A 10590-nucleotide genomic window follows, 5' to 3' on the forward strand; every position below is an offset into this window, starting at 1 on the left:
TGACTCAATCTTACTGTGGATCATAGCTTGGGTGACCCTATTTTTAGTCTCTACCGAGCAGAGAGATGAGGAATTCCAGGCCCTCACTATAGTCTGTTTAGAAGCTGTAATGATGTATATTGCTAGTTTTGTTTGGGCCTTTGTAAGGTCAGGTGGACAGTGGTTCAGCAAGGCAAAAGCTGGGTCAGGGGTACTTGGCCTGCTTGGTAGGGTGGACAATATTCTAAAGATTTTGGCCCAAAATTGCTGCACGATTGGGCACGTCCACCAGATATGCACATATGTGCCCCATTCTCCGCAACCACAAAAACACACGGGAGGGTAGGTCAAAAGGTATTTAGCAATTCTTGCCGGGACCAGGTACCAGCGCAAGAGCACTTTGTAGTTGGTCTCAACAGCGAGCATGTTTTGGGACGAGGAATTAGTCGTAGCCCAAATGTCATCCCAATCTTCCTGTTCTAGAGAGATGTTCAGGTCATTTGTCGTACGGTAGTATAGGAGGGGAGGTGGGAGGATGTAGTCGTGAGGTGGGTGTACAACTTAGAAATGATGAGTGGGGATCAGAGTTTCAGATGCCTTCATACAGTGTCATATTAGGCAGTGATGTAGAGGCACGCATATAAGGAGCAAAAAAATGGGATATTTGTAAATAATGGAAAATTTCCGTGTTTGGTATTTGGAATTGCTCCTGCAGAATCTAAAAGGTTTTCAGGGAAGAGGAAGTGACTAGAGTGATTAGCCTAGTTAAACTGAGACGCTTCCAAATTGTGAAAGCGTCTGGGTTTATGTGAGCCAGGAAGGACAGCGGGTGGCCTAGAAAGGATAGTAAAGGGTAGTGTGGGTAGTGTAGTTTAAAAGGACCTTTGAGCATATCCCACAGCTGCAGCTGAGTGCGATGTTACCAGATTATGTAAGGACTTACGTTCTGAGTGTTGTAACCAAAGCAAATTCTCAACCAAAAGAGGGTTAAGGTCTATAGCTTCGAGGCTCATCCACAGCGGGACCTCCACAGTGGCATGATATAGGGCAATCTGGGCCAATTGGGCTGCCTGGTAGTATTTGGAAAAACAAGGGACACCCAGTCCACCGTGAAATCTGTTGCGCATCCCCATATGTATTTATGTATGCGGCTTTGAATTATGATGAAAGAAGTAGGAGGGCACTGCTATGGGCAAGACCCGAAAGAGATAGATTATCTTAGGTAACAGAGACATCTTCACTGCAGTTATACGGCCTAGCCAAAAAACTAATAGGGGTTGCCAAGCTGCCATAAGGACTGACAGATGGGCCAGCATGGGGAGATATTTAATTTGGTATAAAAGGGCTGGGTCGCCAGTGAGTTTGACACTAAGGTAGGGGAGAGATGATGTCGCCCATCTAAAGGAAAATGTTTCCTGTAGATGGGAGACCTCAGTCAGGGGTAGGGAAACATTGAGCGCTATGGACTTCGATTGGTTGACTTCAAGACCCGATATAGCAGCAAAGCTATCTAAAGTAGGTATTAGGATAGGTAGTATAATACGGGGTGAGGTGACGAACATCAGGGCATCATCGGCAAATAGGCATATATTTGTGATGAGAGGAGGAACCTCAATACCTTTAATATCTGGGTTCACCTGAATAGCTAGGGCCAGCGGTTCTAGAATGGGGGCAAAAAATAGTGGGGAGAGGGGGCAACCCTGTCTAGTTCCCCGGGCAATTGGGAACCTGTCCAATCTGAAACTGGAAATGCACTGTGATTTTATTTGATTACACTATAGAAGTGTCTTTGTTTTAACCGGTGTTATCTAAGCTGTGGTGGAGTGGGTAATGTCCAGGCTGCTCCAGATTCTGGTGACAGGAGTGGACTGTGGATCTAATGGTTACATAGTTACATAGTTGGTCAGGTTGAAAAAAGACACAAGTCCATCTAGTTCAACCAAAAATAAATAAAAAAATCTCATATACACAATCCTTCACCCACAGTTGATCCAGAGGAAGGCAAAAAACCCCAGCAGAGCATGCTCCAATTTGCTACAGCAGGGGAAAAAATTCCTTCCTGATTCCCCAAGAGGCAATCTGATTTTCCCTGGATCAACTTTACCTATAAATGTTACCTAGTTATATTATGTACATTGGCTTGCGAAAGTATTCGGCCCTCTTGAACTTTTCAACCTTTTGCCACATTTCAGGCTTCAAACATAAAGATATAAAATTTTAATTTTTTGTGAAGAATCACCAACAAGTGGGACACAATTGTGAAGTGGAACGAAATCTATTGGATATTTTAAACTTTTTTAGCAATTAAAAAACTGAAAAGTGGTGCGTGCAAAATTATTCGGCCCCTTTACTTTCAGTGCAGCAAACTCACTCCAGAAGTTCAGCGAGGATCTCTGAATGATCCAATGTTGTCCTAAATGACTGATGGTGATAAACAGAATCCACCTGTGTGTAATCAAGTCTCTGTATAAATGCACCTGCTCTTTGATAGTCTCAGGGTTCTGTTGAAAGCGCAGAGAGCATCATGAAGACCAAGGAACACACCAGGCAGGTCCATAATACTGTTGTGGAGAAGTTTAAAGCCGGATTTGGATACAAAAAGATTTCCCAAGCTTTAAACATCCCAAGGAGCACTGTGCAAGCGATCATTTTGAAATGGAAGGAGTATCAGACCACTGCAAATCTACCAAGACCTGGCTGTCCCTCTAAACTTTCAGCTCAGACAAGGAGAAGACTGATCAGAGATGCAGCCAAGAGGCCCATGATCACTCTGGATGAACTGCAGAGAACTACAGCTGAGGTGGGAGAGCCTGTCCATAGGACAACAATCAGTCGTACACTCCACAAATCTGGCCTTTATGGAAGAGTGGCAAGAAGAAAGCCATTTCTCAAAGATATCCATAAAAAGTCTCGTCTAAAGTTTGCCACAAGCCACCTGGGAGACACACCAAACATGTGGAAGAAGGTGCTCTGGTCCGATGAAACCAACATCAAACTTTTTGGCCACAATGTAAAACGATATGTTTGGCGTAAAAGCAACACAGCTCATCACACTCAACACACCATCCCCACTGTCAAACATGGTGGTGGCAGCATCATGGTTTGGGCCTGCTTTTCTTCAGCAGGGACAGGGAAGATGGTTAAAATTGAGGGGAAGATGGATGCAGCCAAATACAGGACCATTCTGGATGAAAACCTGTTGGAGTCTGCAAAAGACCTGAAACTGGGACGGAGATTTATCTTCCAACAAGACAATGATCCCAAACATACAGCAAAATCTACAAAGGAATGGTTCACAAATAAACGTATCCAGGTGTTAGAATGGCCAAGTCAAAGTCCAGACCTGAATCCAATCGAGAATCTGTGGAAAGAGCTGAAAACTGCTGTTCACAAACGCTCTCCATCCAACCTCATTGAGCTCGAGCTGTTTTGCAAGGAAGAATGGGCAAGAATTTCAGTCTCTCGATGTGCAAAACTGATAGAGACATACCCCAAGCGACTTGCAGCTGTAATTGCAGCAAAAGGTGGCTCTACAAAGTATTAACGCAAGGGGGCCGAATAATTTTGCACGCCCCACTTTTCATTTTTTTATTAGTTAAAAAAGTTTCAAAAATCCAAAAGATTTCGTTCCACTTCACAATTGTGTCCCACTTGTTGGTGATTCTTCACAAAAAATAAAAATTTTATATCTTCATGTTTGAAGCCTGAAATGTGGCAAAAGGTTGAAAAGTTCAGGGGGGCCGAATACTTTCGCAAGCCACTGTACATTTAAGAAAGAATCCGGGCCTTTCTTATAGCAATCTACTGAGCTACTGAGCAGAGAACCACCTCTGGAGGGAGTCTATTCCACATTTTCACAGCCCTTACTGTGAAGAAACCTTTCCGTATTTGGAGATTAAAACTTTTTTCCCCCTTGTCCTCTGTGATGACCTTAAAGTGAATAACTCAACACCAAGTTCACTATATGGACCACTTATGTAGTTGTACATGTTGATCATATCCCTCCTTAATCTCCTCTTCTCAAGAGGGAATAGATTCAGTTACTGTAGTCTTTCCTCATAGCTGAGCTCCTCCATGCCTCTTCTCCAGTTCCCCAATATCCTTGTTGAGAACTGGTGCCCAAAACTGAACTGCATATTTCAGATGAGGTCTTACTAATGATTTGTACAGGGGCAAAATGATATCTCTTTCTGGAGTCCATACCTCTCTTAATATAAGAAAGGACGTTGCTCGCTTTGGAAACTGCAGCTTGGCATTTCATGCTATTATTGAGCTTATGATCTACCAAAACCCCCAGTTCCTTCTCCATCATTGATTCCCCACAGTTGTACTCACCTTAGTATATATGATGCGTGCATAGTCTTAGCCCCCAAGATTACGCGAACGGGTGGCCCCGCCCCCTCTGACGCCACAAGGAAGCCATTGGGAAGTCCCTGTGCGTCAGAGGGGGCGGGGTCACCCGGGTATGTCACTGTGTGGCCCCGCCCTCAGTTATAAAAGAACTGTCACCTGAGAGGTCATTAATTACGATGGGTGCCTCCCGTGAAGGCAGATCTGTGGCGGCGTGTGGCTTTTTTTCTTTCGGTCCATCGGCAGAGCGAGAGAAAAAGATGAATGGACTTCGTGGGACATTTTTATTTATTTTTTTTTAAAAAAAGGACTTGTCCCAAGATGTGTCTTGTGGATTTTTAAGATTTTTTAACATTCCAGAGTCCGATAAGCCCCCCCGCCCGCAGACCCCCACAACCACCGGGCAAGGATTGTGGGGATGAGGCCCTTGTCCCCATCAACATAGGGACAAGGTGCTTTGGGGTGCTATCCCAAAGCACTCTCCCCATTTTGAGGGCATGTGGCCTGGTACGGTTCAGGAGTGGGGGGCACTTTCTCGCCCCCCTCTTTTCCTGCGGCCTGCCTGGTTGTGTGCTCGCATAAGGGTCTGGTATGGATTTTGAGTGGGACCCCTACACCACTTTTTTTTTTTAATGTGGCGCAGGGTTCCCCTTAATATCCGTACCAGACCTGAAGGGCCTGGTATGGAATTTGGGGAGACCCCACGCAATTTCTTTTTAAATTTTTGGTTCAGGGTTCCCCTTAATATTCATACCAAACCCAAAGGGCCTAATATGGATTTTTGGGGGGACCCCCATGCCGTTTTTTTCAATGACTTTTATCTGTATTGCTGAGACCCGACAATTCATTATAGCTGCGAGTAGTTTTAAATTACTTTTTTTCCTTTAGAAATGTCATTTTGTGCAGGGACTGTTCTAAACACGGGAAAAATGCACCACTTTACAGGCATACTATAGACATCCCCCAGGTATAAAATTTAAAGGAATATTTCACTTTTATTGTTTCACTTTAAGCATTATTAAAATCACTGCTCCCAAAAAAATGGCAGTTTTCAAAACTATTTTTTGCATTGATACATGTCCCCTGGGGCAGGACCCAGGTCTCCAAACACTTTTTATGAAAATAACTTGAATATTAACCCTTAAAATTAGCACTTTTGATTTTTCATGTTCGTGTCCCATAGACTTTAACAATGTTCGCGCGTTCAAATGAATTTTTTGCCTGTTCGCATGTTCTGCTGCAAATCGAACCGGGGGTGTTCGGCTCATCCCTACTTACAGCTAACATTAGATGAAATCATGTTATGTCACTGCTACCCAGATGTTCTTTTATATAAATATTGGTAATAAGCTCTGCATGGTTTTTGATTCCATCATGGAGGAGTAAAATCATATGGGATACTGCAACATTTTACTGGTTATTTGGAGAGAGCTGTCTTTACCTCACTTTATATACAAAGGGGTCAAACAAATTTGGTGAACCTCCCTTTTACTCATAGGGAATGGATTCTAGTTAAAGCAAAGATAGCCCAATTTGAAAAGCATTATTGACTTAAAGTTGTGTTCCGGCCGAAATTATACTTTTTAAATAAAAATACCCCTATAATACACAAGCTTAATGTACTCTAGTAAAGTTAGTCTGTAAACTAAGGTCTGTTTTGTTAGTTTATAGCAGTAGTTTTTTATTTTATAAACTTACAGCAGGCCATGGCCATCTTAAGTGTGGGCATCTGAAGCCAGACTGTATTTCTTCCTGGATCTCATCCTTGCAGATCTCGCACATGCTCAGTGCACCACAAGCAGTGTAATAGGTTTCAGGTCAGGTTTCCATAGCAACGGCAGTTTCAGAGGAAGTTGCCACCCCTTCCCAGAAGGCATTGCAAACAGGAAATGATGCAATGGGCCGCGGCCAGGGAGGAGGAAGTGAAAAATGAATACAGCAGATATACAGTAGGTGCTGAGAAAAAAAAATAAAAAAATATCCAATTTGTTTACAGTGCACAGTTTAGTGAGGGATGCTGAAGAGTTGTAAAAGTGGGTGGAACTCCACTTTAACTATTCCAAAAAAAGTGGTCATGTACATCTGGTGAGCCTTAAAGATATTGAATGTTTTAAGGTTTAATAGAATGAATATTATATAAGTATTTATTTTAGACATTAATTATTCAAGTATTAACATACTACACTATGGAATCTTTTATGTTTAAATATCAGCCCTGAGTACATCTGGAGAAGAGGCGTATTTTGACCTTGTTGGAGAAAGTGAAGAGTGTGGCGGTCCTCATATACACATAGAGAATATCTGGTGGGACATCTTTGCACAGACTCTGTTAATACAACAAGTCAGTGATATCTCGTGAGCCTTTTATCTTAACATCATATAGAAGGCCTTATACTTATGTGGAGCTGTTTTTAGTGTTATGTGAGTATGGTACTGTAAGGTAATGGAATTGCTTGTTTCTGAAACATACTGAACTATGGAGATGTTTTTCTTTTAATTTATGTTCCAAGCCAAGGAAAAAAGAGTGTGGATCCATGTCACTGAGAAGTAGAGGAAAAAGGTGGGTGGTGGTCGCTACCTATACCATATATCTAAAACCTGGGTGAAGAGTTGCACCTGGAAGTACATTTAATCATACCCTAATGGGAAAGTGCTATCTGACTCAATTGTAAAGGGGTAAATATATTCTGCTGAGCCCACTGAATGAATAAAGGAAATCTATTCTCTCATCTACACTAAACAGCATATGGAGGATTCTCCCCTGCCAGCAATTGTATTCTGACATCTAACACTCATGCCTGTTAAAACATCTGAAAATGGACTGTATCTGATTAGATGTGGCCACTGTTCCACAAGCAATTTTAAGCATGGGTCCTTTGATTTTCAGCTCGAAGAATGTTGAGCAGTAGAGTGCCGAGAGGATCACTCAGCTCAAATTTTGGCAAATTCATCAGGAAGCGCCTGAAATTCACTCCATGGAAGGCCAGCTTTAGGCTTTTTGTCTGAGGAACAACATCATGTACCACCCCACATTCATACTGTTCCCTGGCTGTCCATGATTTTATTTTAGAGCAGAAAGGGCTGCTGGCTCACATCTCACAGCTATCTGCTGCAATGCAAATACCAGAGCTCAAGGAAAACCTTGTAAACTCGGCAAAGGGGTGCTACTTATTTTGCTTCATGGACAGAAAATAGTTAAAGGTAATAGCAAATGGACTCCTGTCACATAAGGGGGGATCAGATTAAAACATACACAAACATTTGACCAATAATGGAAACCACCCTGTCTACAATTAGACACAAACTCTAGAAAAATATGCAATATTTGATTTATACACACTAATAATACGCTAATAAAGTAAAAAGAAAAAGATGTTTTATAATAGCTTTTTAAGGTAATAGATCACAGTGTCTATAACTTCTTTGTTTCTTAAACTGTAAATGATCGGGTTCATCATTGGAATGACCATTGTGTAGAATACAGACACCACTTTATTTTGATTGACTGAATAGTTGTTAGCTGGACGGAGATACATGAAGAAAACAGTTCCATAAAACAGGGCAACACACAGAAGATGGGAAGTACATGTAGAAAAAGCTTTGTGCTTCCCTTCTGATGTGCGGATATTCATTATAGTAAAAAATATGTAGAAGTATGATAATAAAATTACCATAACTGAAAGAAGCCCAAGGCAGGAGACTACACCGAATATAACTGTCTTACTGGTATAAGTATCAGAACAAGAAAGTTCCATCAGTGGTGGAATGTCACAGTAGAAGTGGTTGATGATGTTAGGTCCACAAAAATTCAAAACAAATGTGGCAGATGTGTGAACCCCTCCTGTGCATAAACCACCAATGTAAACAATAAGCATTACAAATATACATCTTCTCTTGTTCATTATAAGGGCATACAGCAGAGGATGACATATTGCCACATAGCGGTCATAGGCCATTGCAGACAAAATATAACATTCAGTGCTGGCAAACACAGCAAAAAAATACAGCTGAAGCACACAGCCAGTATATGAGATAAATATTTCCAGATGTTTGGAAAACAAAGCATACAATGTTTTTGGCATAACTACGGTAGAATAACAAAGATCGGAAAAGGATAAATTGCCGAGTAAGAAATACATAGGGGTGTGCAGACCATTTATGATCACAATGATGAAAATGATTGTGCTGTTGCCAAACACAGTAATAAGATATATGAGCAAGAACAAAATGGATAGGTAATGTTGCAGTGTTGGATCTCTAGTAATACCCATGAGTATAAACTCACTTACTTTGGACTGATTAATGGGAGCCATGGGCTGTATGGTTTTAATCAAACCTGTATAGCAATAAACAAAGATGAATGGCACTATCTGACAATTGGAACTCTACAGAAAATAAGTAACTAGTTTATGCTCAACTAGTACTGTATGTGTTATACACTATATTACCAAAAGTATTGTGACACTTGCCTTTACGTGCACATGAACTTTAATGGCATGACAGTCCTAGTCCATAGGGTTCAATATTGAGTTGGCCCACCCTTTGCAGCTATAACAGCTTCAACTCTTTTGGGAAGGCTGTCCACAAAGTTTAGGAGTGTGTCTATGGGAATGTTTGGCCATCCTTCCAGAAGCGCATTTGTGGGGTCAGGCACAGATGTGGACAAGAAGGCCACATCACAGTCTTCGCTCTAATTCATCCCAAAGGTGTTCTATCGGGTCAAGGTCAGGACTTTGTACAGGCCAGTCAAGTTACTCCACCCCAAACTCTCTCATCCGTGTCTTAATGGACCTTGTTTGTACACTGGCGCGCAGTCATGTTGGAACAGGAGGGGGCCATGCCCAAGCCCAACCTCTGAAAAACAACCCCACATCGTAAATCCCCCTCCACCAAATGATTTGGACCAGTGCACAAAGCAAGGTCCATAAAGACATGGATGAGAGAGTTTGGGGTGGAGGAACTTGACTGGCCTGCACAGAGTCCAGACCTCCACCTGATAGAACACCTTTGGGATGAATTAGAATGGAGACTGCTAGCCAGGTCTTCTCATCCACATCAGTGCTTGATCTTACAAATGCGCTATTGGAAGAAAGGTCAAACATTTCCATAGACACGCTCCTAAACCTTGTGGATAGCCTTCCCAGAAGAGTTGAAGCTGTTATAGCTGCAAAAAGTGGGCCAACTCAATAGTGAACGCTACAAACTAAGACTGCGATGCCATTAAAGTTCATGGGCGTGCGAAGGCAGGTGTCTCAATACTTTTGGTAATATAGTGTATACTGTATATGATTCATTCAACCAGTGATTATATATACAAAGTGTATATATATATATATATATATATATACACACACTGTATATAGCTTGATAATTATCGAGAAAGAATGATAGTACATTTTTAGTTGTTGCTGTTCAAGAACCACTAGCAGAGCTATAGCTTGCTAGTGGTATAAAGGCATGGAAAATTACATAGAAAAAAGCAACTAAACATACTAAAGTTCTTTTGGTGGTATTTGCACACCACTGGATTTTGTTATATGAATGAAAAAAAAAAATGTTTGAAAAAAATATATATTTTGCTTTCTGCTATAAAAGCCAAAAAAAAAATATTCATACGTTTAGGCCAAAATGTATTCTGCTGTCTCTGGTAAACAATAAGTGTAAAGTGTGAAAGCTAAAATGCCTACAAACAATGTGATATATTCTGAATTCTTTTTTTATACTAGTAATGGTGGTGATCAGCAACTTATAATAGTGGGAAATCTACTATTATTATCTACTATTATTCCTGTGTGTGCTGCTTTTTTACTGTGTAAAGAGCCCTGTATTGATTATCAACACAGGGCTCTGGGCTGTGATTTGACACAGCTGATCAGCAGGTCCCGCCCGTGAATCACTGGCTGGGATGTGCTGACAGTCTCCTGCTGTGTCAAATCACAGGGGAGTAGGTAGGTGGGAGCATGAGCCTAAAACCTTGAAACGGGCAGCTTAATAAACATGTAGCTGCCACCCCGTAGCAGTATATGTACTGTGACAGGTTGTCTTTTCAAGTGGTTAATTACCAATGTAATATGCAGCATGGGGGGTTAATGTGCTGCCACTGGTGACTGATGAATTAGTGACTGACCAGTGGCAGTTAATTAACCCCTTTCTGCTGCATTAGTGGCACCAGTGCCAGGGTTAATTAACTGCCACTGGTCAGTCACTACTGACCAGTGGCAGTACATTAACCCCCCATGCTGCATATTACAGAAATTAAAT

At 41.6% G+C, this 10590-nt stretch overlaps 1 protein-coding gene across 1 annotated transcript; it reads right to left on the bottom strand.

The window, feature by feature from the left end:
* Positions 1 to 7706: 7706 nt before the first annotated feature.
* Positions 7707 to 8642, bottom strand: LOC141129832 (olfactory receptor 5AR1-like). Its single transcript, XM_073617895.1, has one exon. It carries the CDS (start codon positions 8640 to 8642, stop codon positions 7707 to 7709), a length of 936 nt encoding a protein of 311 aa, XP_073473996.1.
* Between the last annotated feature and the right edge of the window lie 1948 nt (positions 8643 to 10590).

Source organism: Aquarana catesbeiana, linkage group LG02, assembly GCF_042186555.1.
Source record: "Aquarana catesbeiana isolate 2022-GZ linkage group LG02, ASM4218655v1, whole genome shotgun sequence".
Lineage (NCBI taxonomy): Eukaryota > Metazoa > Chordata > Amphibia > Anura > Ranidae > Aquarana > Aquarana catesbeiana.

Bases quoted from the DNA above. Each gene is read 5' to 3' on its own strand.
- LOC141129832 (XM_073617895.1), bottom strand. From the start codon at position 8,642: ATGGCTCCCATTAATCAGTCCAAAGTAAGTGAGTTTATACTCATGGGT.